The 19,443-nt window shown below is 36.4% G+C and overlaps 3 protein-coding genes across 4 annotated transcripts; all 3 read left to right on the forward strand.

The window, feature by feature from the left end:
- The first annotated feature begins 663 nt into the window (after positions 1-663).
- Positions 664-2,825, forward strand: sowahab (sosondowah ankyrin repeat domain family member Ab). The gene has a single exon (XM_051127098.1). It carries the CDS (start codon positions 764-766, stop codon positions 2,096-2,098), a length of 1,335 nt encoding a protein of 444 aa, XP_050983055.1. The 5' UTR covers positions 664-763; the 3' UTR covers positions 2,099-2,825.
- A 3,222-nt stretch (positions 2,826-6,047) lies between these two features.
- gdf9 (growth differentiation factor 9) lies at positions 6,048-12,385 on the forward strand. Its single transcript, XM_051127112.1, has 2 exons — positions 6,048-6,761; positions 10,775-12,385. Exons 1-2 carry the CDS (start codon positions 6,419-6,421, stop codon positions 11,707-11,709), a joined length of 1,278 nt encoding a protein of 425 aa, XP_050983069.1. The 5' UTR covers positions 6,048-6,418; the 3' UTR covers positions 11,710-12,385.
- Positions 12,386-13,756: 1,371 nt separating this feature from the next.
- nudt22 (nudix (nucleoside diphosphate linked moiety X)-type motif 22) lies at positions 13,757-19,241 on the forward strand. 2 transcript variants are annotated; one of them, XM_051127863.1, is made up of 7 exons: positions 13,757-13,878; positions 14,106-14,287; positions 14,467-14,965; positions 17,382-17,495; positions 17,618-17,715; positions 17,808-17,901; positions 18,111-19,241. In XM_051127863.1, the coding sequence occupies exons 2-7, from the start codon at positions 14,202-14,204 to the stop codon at positions 18,210-18,212; spliced, it is 993 nt and encodes a 330-aa protein (XP_050983820.1). In that variant the 5' UTR covers positions 13,757-13,878; positions 14,106-14,201; the 3' UTR covers positions 18,213-19,241. The 2 variants fall into 2 exon arrangements, with proteins under 2 accessions (XP_050983820.1, XP_050983821.1); XM_051127864.1 differs by having other exon boundaries at positions 13,868-13,886.
- Positions 19,242-19,443: the final 202 nt, after the last annotated feature.

Below are 19,443 nucleotides of genomic sequence, written 5' to 3' on the forward strand. Positions count from 1 at the left end.
TTCTTTTATTATAACTCTAACTCCTGTATTCAATATATTGTGAATCTTTTGTTAAACTCCTAAAAATGTTATTCACAAATGTACATTTTTTGAGTAAGAATCCACTACTGTCCATTTTTCTGGTTGATTAGAATTCTTATGGTTTGTCTTTGATGGGCATAAAAAACAAAAACAAAAAATCATTCAGAAGTCAAAAATTTCTTTCAGTGTTTAACCTTGCATAATTCCCTCTTGTTCATGGTATGTTATTTATTTAACTTTCTTCCTTGTATTATTTTTTATATTTTGTCCTCTATTGTTCTTGATATTGTATAGTTATGTACTTGTTATAAAGTATTTTTGCTTTTAAAAAAAACTTGTGAAAGTAGTAGCAGAGCGATAAAAATGAACTAACCAGAAGGTGGCATGCAAACCACGATATTATGCTTTGCATATAGTGTGAAATGATTTTGGAATTTTTATGCATTTTATTTGTTTAATGAGTTAATATGTTCTTAGGTACGTTTGTTTATTGGGTCATAAATCATAAAGAGCTGTAGACGAAAGATGCACACTTACTAATCTTTTCTGTGAGGATGCTGCTGCGCGTGAACTCCGCTTCCCTCCTCCATGCACGCGCAGCCGCATCCTTCATTCGCCGCGCGTTCACGTGCTGGTCTTGGATAAGAGGGAGGCACGCGGATTTCAGAGGATAACCGGAAACAGCAGGTTGTTGTTGAAACATCTCACACAACTACTACTGAAAAACTACAGCGGCGTGGAAATGGCTTTGACTCAAGACATGATCTTAACCTTTTTACTGGAGCGCGGGGGGAAAGTGAAAAACTCGGAGCTTGTGAGCAAGTTCAAAGGACTTATAAACTCCAGCGACCCCGCGGAAAAGAAACAAAACAGAGAGCTCTTCAAACGCCTGGTCAACAACGTAGCCGTGGTGAAACAAGTCGATGATGTGAAGTACGTGGCTGTGAAGAAAAAGCACCAGGGATTCATCACAGGTGAAAAACTCAGTTTTACCGAATCGCCGTGCAGTAGCAAATCCACACGTGATTCCAGTGAAATAGAGAATGTGGATATTATTAATAACAATTATTGTCATTGCCATACTCCACAAACTGTGAGTAATAGCAGTAAAAGCGCACATGATGCTGAGTTTGATTATAATGCAACTGAGTCTTTGACAGCAAGGGTGCTCAGCGTGACAGCTGATGCCAAAAGTGGCAAAACAGGGGCTGTTTTTGCTCTTGTGGCCATAAAATCTCCACTAAGTGAGCTGCGACATGATGCAAAGGGAAAAACAAGCTTAGATGCTGAACCGCCACCTGCAGCGACTGCTGAGCGAACTCTGAAAGTCAAAGCGTGTGTTGCCGGAGAAGGTTTTCTCTACAGGTCTCTGAGAGCCAAACGAAAGGAGCTTGAGGCGCAGGGTTCGCCACAACTGCGAAGGTGTAGTAAACTCACCAGATCTGGTGGTAATGAGGCTAAAGCCTCAGATGAAATTCCTTTGGGACCAATGGAGCATGAGTGGCTTGTGAAATCAGCAACGGGATGTTGGCGTCAGATTTACAGCCTCCTGCTGAAAGACCCTCAGCTGGCAGCGAAGCCAAATTTCATGTCTGGATTCACAATCCTGCACTGGGCTGCTAAAAGCGGAAACGGTGAAATGGTGTGTAAAGTCATTGATGTTTCCAGACAGAGAGGTGACGCAGGGATCGATGTGAATGCTAAGTCTTATGACGGGTACACGGCACTCCACATAGCCGCCATTCACAGCCGTGAACGTGTGATATCGCTGCTGGTGTGTGAATATGGTGCCAACACTAACATACGGGACAATAGTGGTAAAAAACCCTATCATTATCTAAATCCAGACGTGTCTGTTGAAATCAGAAAGATGCTCGGAGACCCTCACAGCCTGCAGCGGGACGCCCAGAATCACTCAGACCTCCCGAAAGGATTCAACACCCTGGGTAAACTATTTCAGCCCCACATCACTGGACAAAAGAAGAAATACAGACGCCGACCAAGCTTCCACTTCGTCAGAGATGATCATGAAGATCCCAGAAAGAACGTCGCAATTAATCGCAAACTGCTGCAGTAAAATATCCCAACTGAAAGATAACGCACTCTAAAAATAGACTTATTTGTTGTAGGTTTAATATAATGTGTTGTTAATTTAACTGGTGATTGTACAGTGACAGATTTGCGTCTACAGATGATTATGTTTGTTAATGAGGTTAATAAGTAACAAGAAAATGTGTTTTAGCACTAACATAGCCGAAAGGCTGAAAAACATGTCCAGCTCATATGAAATAAAATTGGCTTAAGTGTTATGTAAATATTGGGTCACAATGACACTTTCATGAAAATGTAAGTGTTTTTCCACTAAAATTCTCATGCTGTAAATGCAAAACAAACTAATTTAAAGGAATAGCTTGTCCCAAAATGTGTTAAAATTTTACATTTAATGCCATTTTAATAATTTAATACACTCATGATGTAGGTGAGTTTGTTTCCTCATCAGATTTGGAGGAATGTAGCATTACATCAGTTGCTCACCAATGGATCCTTTGTAGTGAATGGGTGCCGTCAGAATGAGAGTCCAAACGGCTGATAAAAACATTACAATAATCCACAAGTAATCCACACCACTCCAGTCCATCATTTATCATCTTGTGAAGCCAAAACCTGCATGTTTATGAGAAACAAATCCATCATTACGATGTTTTTAACTTCAAACCATTGCTAATGGATAAAATACAAATCCATAATTCTTAACGCTTCATCCCCTATTGCCTTTCACATCAAAATCTAGAGCTGTTTAGGCTTGTAAAACCCCCTGTTTCTCTCCTGATTCAGATGAGATGACTATTCCAATGTCGAAAGCAATATTCAATATATAAAATGGTTAGAGGACTCATAGGCAAAAGCAACAGTTTAAAGTTAAAAACATCTTAATGGTTGCTTTGCTTCGTAGAAACATGTAACTTTTCACTTCTCAAGATGTTAACTGAAGGAGTGGGGTGGTGTGGATTTCTTGTGGATTATTGTGATGCTTTTATCAGCTGTTTGGACTCTCATTCTGACGGCACCCATTCACTGCAGAGGATCCAGTGGAGAGCAATTGATGGAATGCTACATTTCTCCAAATCTGATGAAGAAACAAACTCATCTACATCTTAGATGGCTTGAGGGAGAGTACTTGCAAAGTATTTCATGATACTAATTGTACTGCCCTTAATTTATGCTGAAATTAAAGTAGAAAAACTTCATTCTGAATCATTATTAAGAGTTTTCAGAATTTCAAAAAAATATCAAAAATCTGAATCCTTTGTAATGCAAATATGGGGGGGAAATATGCTTCATTGTCAGAAATTATGTCACCATGTGACTTGTGAGATCATTTTTTGGCTTTCCTCAAACAGTAACTCTGTCATCTTTCTTATCTGATGGCTGTGCTGTGAACAGTGCCTAGAGAAACACTCATGCTGCTGAATGAATGGGGCGAGAGGCCTCTGTGTGGGATGTAGCTTGTCGTCCTTGAACTCATTTTATGCTTGATGTGATGTCTGTGTAATACTGAAGAGATAAACTGTAGCTCGGTTCTTTAATTTATACATAACCCGAGGTTAAATTTAGGTGAAACTTTATGCAAATAACCACTTTAACGATCTAATGTGTAAGAATAAAACCAGGAATTTATCAATGTTGGAAACAGCCTGAAAAATATAATGAGGCCTTTGTCACAGTCGGGCAGTGATTCAGGCGTGATTTCATGGGCGCCGGAGCTTAGCATAACTTCATTCAGAGTCTTTTGACTGCTGTGCGGTGATCTGGAATGATGCAAGTGCCCTTGCCTCTCGGTTAGAGCTGCTCTTGTTTAACTGCGAGGTGAAGGTCATTTCAGAAAGCATATCTTTTGGATTCAGAGTGGTTCACTGTTGCAAGTGAAGTATTCTGAGCCAAATTTGAGCACTTAAGCTACACATTCTGATTAAGACTAGCATGTCTTAAGCATTATTTCTTTGATTACTAGTAGTAATACTCAATTCAAGTTTATGTAAATAAATGTTGAATGAGTTGTGAATTCTTGATTTTATGTTCTCAGCATTATTTATCACAAACAGAGGCAGTTAGTATTTCTGTGTTAGAGAAACCAAAATAATAGTTCTTTGTGTTTTGCTGACTAATTTATAGGGTCATTGTTCGTGGCTCAGCCATTATGCAGGATCCCACGGTCAACATTAAACTGCCTCAATTCACTGTGAGTGTCATGGAAAAAAATGCTCATCTAGATAGGCCATTCAAACCAAGTATGTTATCTAATTTTAACAATAATTCTATAATTCTATGAGAATAGCTAAGTCTACTCCACAGTAACAACACAGAGGAACAATATCAGAGATGGGCTTATTAACCTTAACATTCACAGAATCCACTCAATTTCAAAGAGCTTGAGCGTTTAAAGTGACAGTGGACATAAATGTGCGCTTATAATAAACAGAATGTTGTTGTGTGTTGGTGTGGGCCCTAATATGATCATTTTAGTAAATGTTTTTGGTGTGATTGAGCCTTTAAACCACATTTCTTTGCCATTTATCATGAAGGCTGTCAATGTGTACAATGGATGCATTGATATTTCACTCATAACACATTGGCCACATGCAAACTCTGTGTTTTTTATGTGTTAAAATTCATGTATTTTTAAATTTCCTTCCGTAGCATAAACACATTGACCCGACAAAACCCAACAACAATCTTGTTTGTTAGCATTTGTTATAAATGCTAACAATAAGAAGTTGAACAATTTAAAAAAGGTAACCATTTGACAGGTATTTGAAAAGAGTTACTGGATGTCATTTATTTTCAGTAAAAGTTAGCAATTTGAGGTGATGTTGCAAAATTATCATTAAATTGCATATATAATATATTCTTAATCACTAAGAAAAATATCGTCATAAGCCTTAAGAAACTTGTTATTCTTATTGGTATCAATAAGTTTAAGAGATTTAACAATAAGCAAAATCCCCACAAGAAAGACCTTACTGAGAAATTTGGTTTTATGAATAAAAAAAATTTACAATGCAAAACAAAAAAAATGCCAGAAAAATTTAATTGCATATATATATTTACACTGTTGTTTTCTCAGAGTGATGTCACTTTCTGCTAGAAGATGTCATTAAGGAACACAATTTTGTTTTTAACATTTTGATGAAAGAAAAATAAAAAAATGTTTTAAGGATTTTTTTTTATTTAAATTACAGGTACCATGGGAACATCCAAACCAAAGTTAACCTCTGTGTTCACCAACTATTGTGACCAAAGAACACTAAGAAAACAAATAACCTCTAAAAGCACTGATTTATTGATTTTATTTTAGTCAATATTCTAAGACATGTTAGGGACAATGAATGTACATTTATTCATTCATTATAAGCATATTTTCCCCAGACATGTCCTGGTCTGGACTTCTAAAATGCCTAAAATGTTTGGCTTTGTTATTTTTATTAACCATCTCTACAGTCCTCATACATTACATAATATATGTGTATTTGTATTGCTTTGGCCATTGTCTATAGATCCCGCCTTCTCACAAGCCACGATTGGTCAATTATATACAATGCTTGCATGCCATTGGTCGAAACCCTTTTCAGTCATTACCTTCAGCAAGTGTGAAAAAAGAAAAACAAAGCCAAAACCCACACATTTTAGGCAAATTAGTAACTCCGACCAGGAAAAAGATGACCTCTGGTCAACCTAAATAAATATTAGGTACAATAGTGAAGTGAAACGCCTATAAAGACCTTGATTAGCTGGTTCAGGTGTGTTTGATTAGGGTTGGAGCAAAACTCTGCAGGAAAGTGGGTCCCCAGGAGCAGGGTTGAAAACCTATGCATTAAAAATGGTTTCCTTGTGTGTTTTAGGACATGTTCCATTGGGATTTAGTGGTTTTAATTACAATTTACCAGTAGAAACCAATAGGCACCATTACAGTTTTCATTGAAACCAGTAAAACCATTACAAATTGTGTTGGTTTCTATTGTTTGTTTGTTTTTGTTTTTTTTGCAACCGGGGTCAGTTGTCCTCGTGATGCAGACCCAACTCCCCCGTAGCTAGTTTAATTACTGGCACGTTGTCCACAGCTTAACCAAATCCAATCTTTTGGGCATAAAATCCAAACCATAACTTGAACGTAAACCCGTTCAAACTCGTCCACAGCGAATCTAAAAGAAATGTCGCGTTGTTTGAGACGTGTAAAAATCAAAATCTGTAGATCGTACTATATTAACATTTTGTGGATACCTACACTTAATTTTCTGCCAAAAAATCGCCCTGATTGCGCACACCTGTCTGTCAGGTAAGGGCGACGGAAGTGCGGTTTGGCCGGAGACTCTGAAGTCTTCTCCAGGCTGTATTTATTATGGCGACGCCGCTTTTTAAATGTGGTGCGCGTTATTCCTTTATGGTGCTCGTGGTTATCGGCCTGTCGTTTAAGTCGTGCTACAGCTTGGAAAACGAGTCTGCTGAACCCGACGCCACCCTTCACCACGGTAATATCCTGAGCCCTTTGCTGAAGGCTTTGTCTGGGCAGAACCCATGGGGAGATTTCACACCACGAGCCAAACCTGACTCCAGATATGTGCGCTACATGAAGAGACTGTATAAACTATCATCCAAACCGAACAGGAGTCCCGAGGCCTCACACCTGTACAACACTGCCCGTCTGATCACACCTAGAGAGGAGTGTCTCGAGCAAAACCGAGGTATAACTATTTGAATTACTCTGTTATCCGAATCTTTGAGTTTGATCATGCATGTTTACAATTTATGCATGTGTGATATTGCTTTATACTACTGTTCAATAAAGGTAATGAGTATCTTATGCTTTAGGCAAAATGTTTATAAAAATGCAAAAAGGCAAAAATGTTTTTGAGAGTATTAGACACATTTCCTATTCAGTTTTGTTCTGTGAATAAATACATACATACATAAATAAATAAATAAAATTTGTTTTATTAATAGTTAGGAAGGATCATGTAGACATTTCCTATTCAGTTTTGTTCTGTGAATTAATAAATAAATAAATTTATTTATTTATTTATAATTTATTTTATTAATTAGTTAGGAAGGATCATGTAGACATTTCCTATTCAGTTTTGTTCTGTGAATTAAATAAATAAATAAATAAATAAATAAATTTATTTATAATTTATTTTATTAATAGTTAGGAAGGATCATGTAGACATTTCCTATTCAGTTTTTGTTGTGTGAATTAAAATAAAAAAAAAAAATATAAAAAAAAAAAAAAAATATATATATATATATATATATATATATATATATATATAATTCACAGAACTGTCACAAAACTGAATAGGAAATGTCTACATGATCCTTCCTAACTAGTCCTGAAATTTACTTGGGCTAACTTTTTACAGTATGCAAGTCATCTGTATTGATGGAATACTGAGATAACTTAAATTTCCCAAAGTATTGCACATACTGCAAAAAAAAAGAAAAAAGTTTTTATCAATATAAAAAAAGCAATATCACAAGCTATTCTGAACGTGTTATAAATAACATTAATATATTGATGTATGATATTAAGAAGCAACAGCATGATTGATTTTTATACTATTGTTCTGTAAAGTTAATGAGTATCTTATGCTTCAGGCAAAATTTATTGAAAAATTAGACCCATTTCCTATTCAGTTTTTTTTCTTCATTTTTTTTATAAATTAAAGAGTTCCAAACAATGAACCAAAAAAAACAACTACAAAAATTAACCTTTGTTTGAGGCAAAAATCATTAGACTGTATACTACTTTTATGTGGCACTGAACTACATATTTAATGTTAGTGCAAAAAAAAATTACATTTATTGCAGAATACTCAAATATATACAATTTGTGTAATTTTGTAGGGAGATTTAAAGTGATGTGTTGAAATGAAACGGTCATAATTTGCTCATGTCATTTCAAACCCATAAGATTTTATTCTCTTCTGATTAATTTCTTTTACAATCTCTCTGAAGCATCAAGTTTTGGTGGGCAGAAATCTCTCAATAAAAATCTCTTCATTTATTTTTCGAGGAGAAGCAAAATTCTACTAACTTTTAAGGATTGTGGGTAGTGTCGTTCTTCAGTGGTTATTCAGCTTTTCTATACTATTTAAAAAAAAAAAAAAAACTTATGTACTTCTGAAGTTGCATCATCTCAACCTTACTGCCATTTATGTCTTGAAAGTTTTATGCATTATTGTTATAAATCAGTTTGTTTATAGAGAAAGTTCATGGGATTTTTACTTCTGGACAGGGTTGCCAGGTCTGTGTAACAATTAACCCAAAATGAACAAAAAAATCTATCTCAAATATCAAAACTCAAAATAAGTCACTGTTATGCGTTACACACAATTTCAACCTGAAAATCACTATATATTAGTAATCATAAACGTATCTATCAGTGCCCCTTCCACACTAAACTCATCTAGTACACCTTTATCACTGAATGTAAAATAAATAGGTCAGTTGTTTTCTTACAAGCTTTTTCAGTCAAATACAACTTTTAAAAAACAGCCCTCAACAACAGTTTTAAAGTAGCCCAGTTCTACAGGAAAACCACAGTCATGGCATCCGCACTTTCACAATCTGAACGTTGCTCCCTGTTGAACATGAATGTAATAGAGTGCTGTGACATCAAAACTAAAGAAGACTAATTTACAGTGGCCTCCCATAACTTTTAACTCATAAATTAAAATAAACTATTATTTTATATTACTGTTGCACTGTACTACTTTACAGAAAATGCTATACAGAAAGTAAACAAACTAGTGAGCCAAATTTCAAAACTTCCCCAGCTCAAATTTTTGATTGTCAATATTTTTATTTTATTTATTTATTTTAAAAAAATTGAAGAAAGATAAACATGTGTAGTGATGAAAGCCAAAATATTAAATGTCATTGGTGTATATTTACTGAGTAATCCACTGTTTTGTAGAGGAGGGTCAAAATTACAATTTTCACCTAAGATTCAGAGCCAAATTACAGGGGGTTAAAATGACTTTAGAAAGATGGCAACATCATTATAATGTTTACACAGAGATTGATAAGTATATTAGTAAAATCTACTGACTTAACTATGTGTGCTGCAGTATATGCCAATGATGATCAAAAATGGGAATAACGTGTAGATTCTTATGAATGGTCTATTAATGTACCTTGACTTGGGCATTTCCGTGCATTTTTAACGCCCAGATAGGTATGTCTATGCAATTGTTTTGACAGAGAGAAACAATCTATAATTCTAGTTTCAACATTTATACAATAAATATCAGCTGTATACAAACATTTGGTTTTTGACCACTAAAAATCCATATACAGTTAAACCGTTTGCTCCTGAGGCTGCATTGAAATCCATATATCTCCAGGACTGAACTATACACGGCCTTAAAAATAAAGATCCTAAAAGGAAAGTTTAAGACCCAATATCTAAAAGGGCATTCAGATATTTTTAACACTTAAAGGGGTCATCGGATGCCCATTTTCCACAAGTTGATATGATTCTTTAGGGTCTTAATGAAAAGTCTATAATGTACTTTGGTTAAAAATTCTCAACGGTAGTGTAAAACAACACCCTTTTTACCTTGTCAAAATGAGCTCTGCAAAAATCATCCCATTCTGGTCGAGGCTGCTTTAAATGCAAATGAGCTCTGCTCGCCCCGCCCCTCTCTTCTCTCTGAGGAGTGATGAGCTGGTTTACTTGAGTCCGCATTTAGCCGCTAAACGGCCTCTGTGGGTGTGACGCCACAATGGCAGGCATCTGAGAATGACTCGACTTGAAAAAGGGGATATTATTTTTACAGATTAATTAAAGACCACTGCATGGATTTTTACCATTATAGGGTAGATTTGTACATATACTGCCAACACACATTCATGTTCAAACAACATGTAAAAGTGAACCTAGCATCTGATGACCCTTTAATGAGTTATAGCCATGCAAACTTGGCAGAAGAGAAAGGTGAAGTGCTTTTTGCCTATATTTGAACTGTGACATTGACATAATTCAACAAGGATTGCTAAAGTCAACAGATTTTATTAGTAGACCTACCAATCTCTGTGTAAAAATAACATAATGATACTTCCATCTTTCTAAAATCATTTTTACCTCCCGAAAATTTGGCTCCAAATCTTAGGTGAAAATTATCATTTTGACCCTCCTCTACAAAACAGTGGATTACTCGGCAAATATGCATCCATGGCACTTATGTTTTTTGACTTTCATCTAGATTTTATACATTTCTCTAAATGGCATTAAGATAACCTAAATACGTCTTGAGTTACAGCCATGCAAACTTGGCAGAAGAGAAACGTGAAGTACTTTTTCCCTGTTTTTGAACTGTGACCATTGACATATAATGCAACACAAATTGCTAAGGTCAAAAGATTTTACTAATAGATCTACCAATTTCTTTGTAAAAATAATATAATCATGCTGCCATCTTTCTGAAATCATTTTTACCCCCCTGTAATTTGGCTCCAAATCTCAGGTGAAAATTATTTTGACCTTCCTCTACAAAACAGTGGATTACCCAGTAAATATACACAAATGACTCTTAATATTTTGGCTTTCTTCTTCATTTAAGTATTTCTTTTACTAGAAAAATGTAAACAAAATCCAAAATTTGAGCAAACTGCAATCAAGCAATAAATAAACACATTATAACTTAGGTCAAGCAAAGGATGTGTTCCTCAATAGTTCTATGTGTTATCTTGGCAGAATTCTTCATGCAGGATATTTCCTACAGTCTGAATCGAGTGAGGTCTCAGGAGCAGCTACTGAAGTCGGTCCTGCTTTACTCTTTCGACCACAACCACATCACCCCGTTCACATCGCTCTGCTACCTCGATGTCAAGGAACAGAAGCCCTCCAAGGATCACATGTGTTCTCCGCATCTCAGCACGCAGCAGTCGGTCCCCCTCCTCACCTTCCGCGTCCACACCGAGAGGAGAGTCCGCCGTCGCTGGGTGGAGGTCGACGTGACCTCCTTCCTCCAGCCTCTCATTCAAGCCCACAAGAAGCACATCCATCTGCTGATCAACCTGACCTGCGTCGAAGACATGATCCCCAGACCAGGAGGCCAGGTTCATAAGAGCCCGGTGGAGTTAACACACAGATCTCCGTCTCTTCTTCTGTACCTTAACGACACCAGCGAGGTTGCATACCAGAGAAGAGCCACACGAGGTAGGATGGTGGACCTGACGACAAACCGCTGGGATGGAAAGTCCACATGGTGGGATTCGGCTTCGCGAAAGAGACGAGGCACCCTAAAGAGCACCGATTCGCCATTTGCGGAAACCAGCATGCCCAAACTCGTCCCTATGTACGACTTTCCAACAGATGACTGTGACCTCTATGATTTAAAAGTGAGCTTCAGTCAACTCAAACTGGACCACTGGATCATAGCGCCTCACAAATACAATCCGAGGTATTGTAAGGGATCTTGTCCGAGGGCTGTGGGATATATTTATGGGTCGCCGGTGCACACAATGGTTCAGAACATTATTTACGAGAAGCTGGACTCCTCTGTGCCTAGACCTTCTTGTGTACCTTCAGAATATAATCCACTGAGTGTTTTGACCATTGAAAACGACGGCTCTATTGCCTACAAGGAGTATGAGGAGATGATTGCTACCAGATGCACCTGTCGATGAATTGTTTGGGGTCTTTTTGTGATGCAATGCTTAGCAAAACACTGACCTGTTGTTTTTTTTTTTTTTTTTGCACTGGCCATTCTTATTATAAAGATGATTAACGACTTGACCACATGAATCAGATAATTACCTTTTTATCTGATTCTGTAGTGCTTAGAATATTCAAATCAGTTAAGCAATTGAAATGTTTCGGTGTTTTCTTAGACACTTTTTCTTCTGTATAATAGTTATATGGGGGTACTTAATTGTCTTAAGGGATAATTTTCTTTTTTGATGACCGGTTGTTATTTTATGTTTTGTTTTGTCGGTTGGTGGTCTTGTCTCGCACTTTCTATTCCTTCAACATGAATGGCAAAATTTTAATACTTCTAGTTCTGGACAGAATATAAAAAGTGTAGTTCTATTGTCTTTTCAGAACACTTTTACGTTGTTGTTGTTTTTTTAAAACCTGGGAATTGTAGACGGTTGTCTCATGGGCAACCTCTCTCTTCTTGATGTCCAGAAAATAAGTTGCCTTAATTGTGGGCAACTTGATATGTTTGTATTAAGAAGCTAATAGATGAGAATGTGTGTCACATGACCATTTATATAATTTATGTCTGTGTAGTTTGGTCAGGTTGGCTTTGGTTTCACAAAAGAAAAAAACCCATATGAAAATGTAGAATAAAAACAAAAATTCAGCAAACAAACTTGATTTTATTTATTTAATTTTTATATGTATTTTATTTTTATTATATATATATATATATATATTTATATATACATATATACACTACCGTTCAAAAGTTTGGGGTCAGTAAGACTTGTAATAGTCTTTAAAGAAGTCTCTTATGCTCATCAAGGCTGCATTTATTTGATTAAAAATATAGAAAAAAAAACAGTAATATTGCAAAATGTTTTTACAATATAAAATAATGTTTTTTATTTTAACATACTTTAAAATAGAATTTATTCCTGTGATGAAAAGCTGAATTTTTATCAGCTGTTACTCCAGTCTTAAGTGTCACATGATCCTTCAGAAATCATTCTAATATGCGGATTTATTATTAGAATCATCAATGTTGGATAATATCAACAGTTGTGCTGCCAAATATTTTTTGGAACCTGTGATTTTTTTTTTTTTTTTTTAAATTTATTTATTTATTTTTTTTTTCAGGATTCTTTTTATGAATAACGTTTAAAAAGTACAGTGTTTATTCAAAATATAAATATTTTATAACAATGTAAATTTATTTATTATTAACTTTTAATAAACTTTTAATTATTAACTATACATCCTTGGTGAATAAAAGTATTAATTTCTTAAAAAAAAAACAAAAAAAGAAAGAAACAATAAAAATGTACTGACCCCAAACTTTTGAACGGAAGTGTATGTATGTATGTATATATATATATATATATATATATATATATATATATATATATATATATATATATATATATATATATATATATACATTTTTTTTTTTTTTTTTTTTTTTTTAGGAAAAGCATGGCTGGCCATTGTAATGTCAGTATTTTTTAGTTTTTTAGTCTTAATTAATTGTTGCGCTGGATTACGAACTTTTCTTTATAGTAAACTTTAACCAGACTGAAAATTAACATATATATATTACTGTGCTTTCAAGTGTATTGATTTGAATTGATTTTGTTTATTAAATACTGATGTAGCAACACTGGAAATAAATGGTAAAGTTTTTGATAAAATGTAAATTTAAAGTCAGCTAAACAGAGATTTTACTCCTCACCTGGGATAAAATGTGGTCTAGAATATGTAGCAAGAGAGTTTAAAGTTTGAGTAACTTCGAAAAATTGCAAAAATAATTAAAAAAACAAAATCATATAATGCTGTTCAAATAATCTCTTCAGACTCCTTAGGCGAAGCTGCCTATCTGCTGTCAAGACATAAATAATTTTACGTACAAAACAAGATATGATAATTGAGATCGTTTTACTTGATGTGGAAAACGTTAAATATTTTGTTACAATTCTAGACTCACAGGTAAGCGTCTCTGAAAAAAACTGAATACATTAAATAGATGAAAAAAATCGAAGTTGTTATTTCTATTTTATCCTCTCATTCGTTTTCAGCAGATGTTACAACTTTTATTTTGAAGTACAGCGTCTCCGGAAGTTGGTCGGTTAAGAGTCCGACTGTGTACGGTTTAGGTAAGGAAGTAAGTTTTGCTTAGTAGCTGTATGTTGTAAACAACACAAAAAGTAGCAGTCTTAAACGTGCATTTTAACTTAGTGTTTCTTGGAAATTAAACTGCATCTTTTTATTCATTTAGTTAACCGTTTGTAAGGCGATTTCAGCTGTTTTTGTAGTAACGTTAGGCATCTGTCAGTTGTTTCATAACTGATTAACTCTGTCTCAAAACAAACTTTCTGTCTAGATGTACACGGTTTAAAAATCATATCTAGGTAGGCAGCTCACTGAGAAGACACCCATGCTGAAAGTCCACTTAGGAGAAGTCTGAAAGGGTTTTGTCATGGATCCAGAGGTGTCTCTCATGCTGCACTGTGACCCATTACAGGCTCTTGGAGAACATCAAATTCACGTCGAAATCTCAGACAGGTACAGTATAAATATCCAGCATTAATGTTTTTTCTTAATATAAAATAATGATGTTGGAATAATGTAATTTTAAATTTTAAATAGTCACAAAATAGGACTGTAATGAAGTGACTAGTTACAAAGAAACCACTTTACATCTAAATTTTAACCAAAAAATTGATGCTTCAATCCCACACTAGGTTCAATCGGCAGAGTTTTCCTGAAATCGAGCAGCACATTGAAGCCTTGTGGAGTGACCGAGTGACCAAAGAACCGTGGCTCTTCAATGGGGCCAAATTCAGATTGCATTCAGCGGTGCTCTCTGTCATGGAAAAAGGACCAGTGGCAGAACAGGCCGTCCAAAACCTACCGCAGTGTGGCGAAGGAGACCAGTTGGAAAGTGCTGATAAGTCCTCAGACAGATTGGCAAAAGATGAGCAATCTTATGTGCTAACTTTACAGTTAGGCCTGACCAGTTATAAAGACTATCTCGGGACTAACTGGTCACGAGAGGCAGGGAATCTGCAGAGTCACGGACAGAACGAATGTGCAGATCCCCAGGCTTTCCTCGCACAGCCGCTGGGGGTGGGTGCCGTCATGTCCACCGCGGATGGAGACGTCGTCCTACTGAGGAGAAGTCAGAAAGTGGCAGAGGCTGCAGGCCTGTTAGACATACCTGGAGGTCATCCTGAGCCAAAGGTCAGATACACTGAGAGGTTCTCAATACTGCCTTCATCAGGATCCCTTATTCTCTTATGCTCACTTTTTTTTGTTAACCTGGCAACACATCCCTTTATGACAACCATGGTTTTGCTACACTAACCACAGTTTAACTGTGGTATTTGTAGAAACTGTGGTTATACAAAAACAACAAAAACACATGGTTACTACACTTTTACTATAGTAAAACCATGGTTAATTTTTGTATTTGTGTATACTTGCTTACTTATTTTTTCCTTCTTTTGCTTTTATAACTATACTGCCTTAAATAGTTTGCTGTCTTCTGCTGTTTAATAAAAAAAATTAAGGAAAAAAGATTCGCAGTTTGAATCAAAAGATTTGCGATCCGCAAAGTTCCGATCAAAAGATTCGCGAACCCGCTTCCAAGTTCCGATCTAAATAAAATGATTTGCGATTCGCTCTCCGAAGCCCCAATCCAAAAAATGATTCGCGAGCCATCATTTCAGATCAGGACTCGAAGCGCAGATCGCAAACCATTCGATTCGCGAACCCGCTCAAAGCGCAGATCGCGAACCATTCGAGTCGCAAACCCGCTCCCAAGTTCCGATCTAAATCAAATGATTCGCGATTCGCTCTCCAAAGCCCCAGTCCAAAAAATGATGCGCGAACCATCATTTCAAATCAGGACTCGAAGCGCAGATCGCAAACCATTCGATTTGTGAACCCGCTCGAAGTTCCGATCAGAATCAAATGATTCGCGAACCCGCTCCCAAGTTCCGATCTAAATCCAATGATTCACGTTTCGCGCTCCGAAGCCCCGATCTAAAAAATGATTCGCGAACCATCATTTCAGATCAGGACTCGAAGCCCAGATGGCGAACCATTCGATTCGCGAACCCGCTCGAAGTTCCGATCAGAATCAAATGATTCGCGAACCCGCTCCCAAGTTCCGATCTAAATCAAATGATTCGTGATTCGCTCTCCGAAGCCCCAATCCAAAATATGATGCGCGAACCATCATTTCAGATCAGGACTCGAAGCCCAGATGGCGAACCATTCGATTCGCGAACCCGCTCGAAGTTCCGATCAGAATCAAATGATCCGCGATTCGCGCCCCGAAGCCCTGATCAAAAAAATGATTCGCGAACCATTCGATTCGCGAACCTGCTCCCAAGTTCCGATCTAAATCAAATGATCCGCGATTCGCGCCCCGAAGCCCTGATCAAAAAAATGATTCGCGAACCATCATTTCAGATCAGGAGTCGAAGCGCAGATCGCGAATCATTCAGTTCGCGAACCCGCTTCCAAGTTCCGATCTAAATCAAATGATTCGCGATTCGCGCTCAGAGGCCCTGATCTAAAAAAATAATTCGCGAATCATTCAGTTCGTGAACCCGCTCCCAAGTTCCGATCTAAATCAAATGGTTCGCGATTCGAGCTCCGAGGCCCCGATCTGAATAATGATTCGCGAACCATCTTTTCAGATCAGGAATCGAATGATTCGCGAACCCGCTCGTAGTTCCGATCAGAATTGAATGATTCGCGATACGTAAATTCCCGATCTGAATCAAATGATTCGCGATCCGATTGGAGCGCTACGAAACAGTGAATCACTTAGTGAGGCAGGGATTTAACTGATTTAGAGTTTCGAAAAGTTCCATTTCACCCATCACACGTGCTTTTTAAAATCATTACAAGCCGAATGTGGAAATTCAAAAATGAATGGCTCTTTTGATCTGGTTTTTGCTAGTGAATCGCTTGAACTGAATATGGTTCGGTTTGTCTGGTCCTCCGCTTTTCGCTTCTTTAGTCATGTTTACACGACTCTGTAAGTTCTACTAGCTCGCTAGTTTTATGACGTTAACTGAAATAAGCGAAAAAGTATAATATTTATAAATAAAATATCAATATGTCAATTCCAAAGATAACATTACAAACATAATGAGGTAGAAAGTAGAAAAGCTTTTCTCATGGAGTTTTAGGTCTGTTCTTGTTTGATGAACTTCTTAGGTCTAAAGCTTATTCGTAATTAATTATCTTGGGTACTTTTGCTTTGTTAATATAGAGTGTTTGTAGCACATGGTTATGGTTGCTTGGTTGATTTCCATCGAATGCTCAATTGTTATCTGTTGACAACCAATGACACACTGATGCCAAGTTACTCCTCATGTTAAATTTTGCTGTGAATCATCTTGACACAAGTACTGCTTTTCTCATTTCATTTCTAAGCAAGACTTGAGCCAGAGTGTGAATTGTGGACTGTTTTAGAATCCATTTGTTTGACCCTTATTATTAGTGTCATGTTGAATTTGTAGGTTTTGTTTAACTGGTGTACAGAAGAGACATCTTTCTTTAAAAACATTATTCCAAATGTTTAAATGCTGGTGTGTATATATGATCTGAAATGCAGTAGTATGTGTGTGTGTGTCTGTAGATGTTGTGTCCAGAGGTCAGTGAGGAGGCCATATGTGTCGATCTCCTGCAGGGTAAGGAGAGAGCCGTTGTTTCAGAGATCTTCTCTTCAGTGTGTGCAGAGATCAGCGATGAGGTGTGTATCTGTGGATTTACATTCGATAGACGACGCTCCAATGCTGTACTGAAAAGTTGTGGCAATTGATGCTGCTTTGTGGTCTCATCATCTCTGTCTTTTTGTTTTTACTCTCATTATAGGTGAACGTTCCCGTCAATTCTCTGAGCAAACCGCTGTTTATGGGAATTGCGCTGAACCACACTAGTGCAGGACGACCCAGTGCCGAGTTTTATGTCCGGTAAATATTATTGGTATGATATTTTAATGCTTACACATCCACATGGTGAACTGTTAATTTAACCACTCGTTTGTATGTTATTTACTGTGAAGGTGCACTTTGACAACAGATGAAGTGAGAGATTTCTACAGACGTGGAGGTCCGGAGGCCCATGAGTCCACGGATATACTGTTTCTGAGTCGAGCGGTAAGCGTTTGTATACATACAGACTAATCCATTAAATCAAGAGATAACATTTTGTTTAATCTTACACTTACCATATTCACATTCTCTTTACATATGCAAAATGTTACAAAGTTGTCAAAAACAGTACAAGAACAGTCATTTTAAAATTTCATAGTATGTTATGATAAAATACTGGATTTCAATGTAATTTTTTAAACTCTATTCTACAGAAAATGTTCCAATTAAATGAGCGCTCCCCCCTGTGGTCAGAGATGTGTCCTTCAGCGAAGGGTGCAGTACTGCTGTATCAGAGGGTGATGCCTGATTACTGAATTGAATCAGATACACAACCAGCTTTGAATAATTGCACAAGCAGATCATATAAACATGAGTAATTACATCATTTACAGGAACGGTTCACCCAAAAATGAGAATCTGCTAAACATTAACTTGGGCTATCCAAGGCATAGATGTTTTTGTTTCTTCATCAGATTTGGAGGAATGTAGCATTCCATCACTTGGAGTAAATGGGTGCCGTCAGAATGAGAGTCCAAACAGTCCTTCAAGTAACGTGTGCTGTGTGTTTCTAAGAAAAAAAAATCAATTTCTTCTGGACAAAATAAAAACGTCCATAATTCATAATAATGCTTCCTCCAAGTCTTACATCAAAATCCAGCCACATATTTGTTCAGAGCTGTTTTGTTTTGGCTTATAAATGATGCTTGATCTGTGCAGATTTCTCTCCTGCTACAGACCAGATCACTTTTTTACTGGAGGGAGGGTTATTATGCATATAAGAATCATATTTTAGCTGTAAATGACAGTTTAAAGTTAAAATGTCTTAATGATGGATTTGTTTCCTTTGGCTTTTTAAGATGTTAATTGATGGACTGGAGTGGTGTGGATTATTATGTTTTTATCAGCTGTTTGGACTCTCATTCTGACGGCACCCATTCACTACAGAGGATCCATTGGTGAGACAGTGATGGAATGACACATTTCTCCGAACCTGATGAAGAAACTCAATCCATGTCTTGGCTGGCTTGAAGGTGAATGCATTTTCATTTCTGGTTAACTATTCTTTTAACCTATTTTATGATATATCAATTACATCGGTTTTGTATAAGGGACTTGTTTGAAAAATTACAAAAACGTACATTACAAAAAACAGTAGTCTTCTATTTTGTATACTGGTGGCCATTAAAAGTCTAGTAATTTTCAGAATATTTGTACAGAACTCCTTGTATTGAATACATGTGAAGTATATTTTACAGAGTTTTCTATTGAAATTTATTCTTTGTGACAGACTTTAATTTGAATAAACGGCTTTTATATTAAATTAATAAAAGTTTAAATACAAACGACTAAGACCTTTTAATTTGATGCAAATGACAGTTTGGGAATCAGAGTGAAAGTCTTCAAGCCAAAGCAAATATTAAAATATTATCTGGAAAATATTCACATTGTAGTCCCACTATTGATGTTAGATGTAAAAACCTGATGAGAAACGTTTTCAATTCAAATTTAATAGTAGAATTTTCACAATAAATATTTTCTAAAACA

Source organism: Labeo rohita, chromosome 14 (genome assembly GCF_022985175.1).
Source record: "Labeo rohita strain BAU-BD-2019 chromosome 14, IGBB_LRoh.1.0, whole genome shotgun sequence".
Taxonomy (NCBI): Eukaryota; Metazoa; Chordata; class Actinopteri; order Cypriniformes; family Cyprinidae; genus Labeo; species Labeo rohita.

Coding starts and splice junctions, on each gene's coding strand:
- sowahab (XM_051127098.1), top strand. CDS start 764: ATGGCTTTGACTCAAGACATGATCTTAACCTTTTTACTGGAGCGCGGG.
- gdf9 (XM_051127112.1), top strand. CDS start 6,419: ATGGCGACGCCGCTTTTTAAATGTGGTGCGCGTTATTCCTTTATGGTG. Junction 6,762..10,774: donor GTGTCTCGAGCAAAACCGAG/GTATAACTATTT, acceptor TTATCTTGGCAG/AATTCTTCATGCAGGATATT.
- nudt22 (XM_051127863.1), top strand. CDS start 14,202: ATGGATCCAGAGGTGTCTCTCATGCTGCACTGTGACCCATTACAGGCT. Junction 14,288..14,466: donor CACGTCGAAATCTCAGACAG/GTACAGTATAAA, acceptor ATCCCACACTAG/GTTCAATCGGCAGAGTTTTC. Junction 17,902..18,110: donor TACTGTTTCTGAGTCGAGCG/GTAAGCGTTTGT, acceptor TCTATTCTACAG/AAAATGTTCCAATTAAATGA.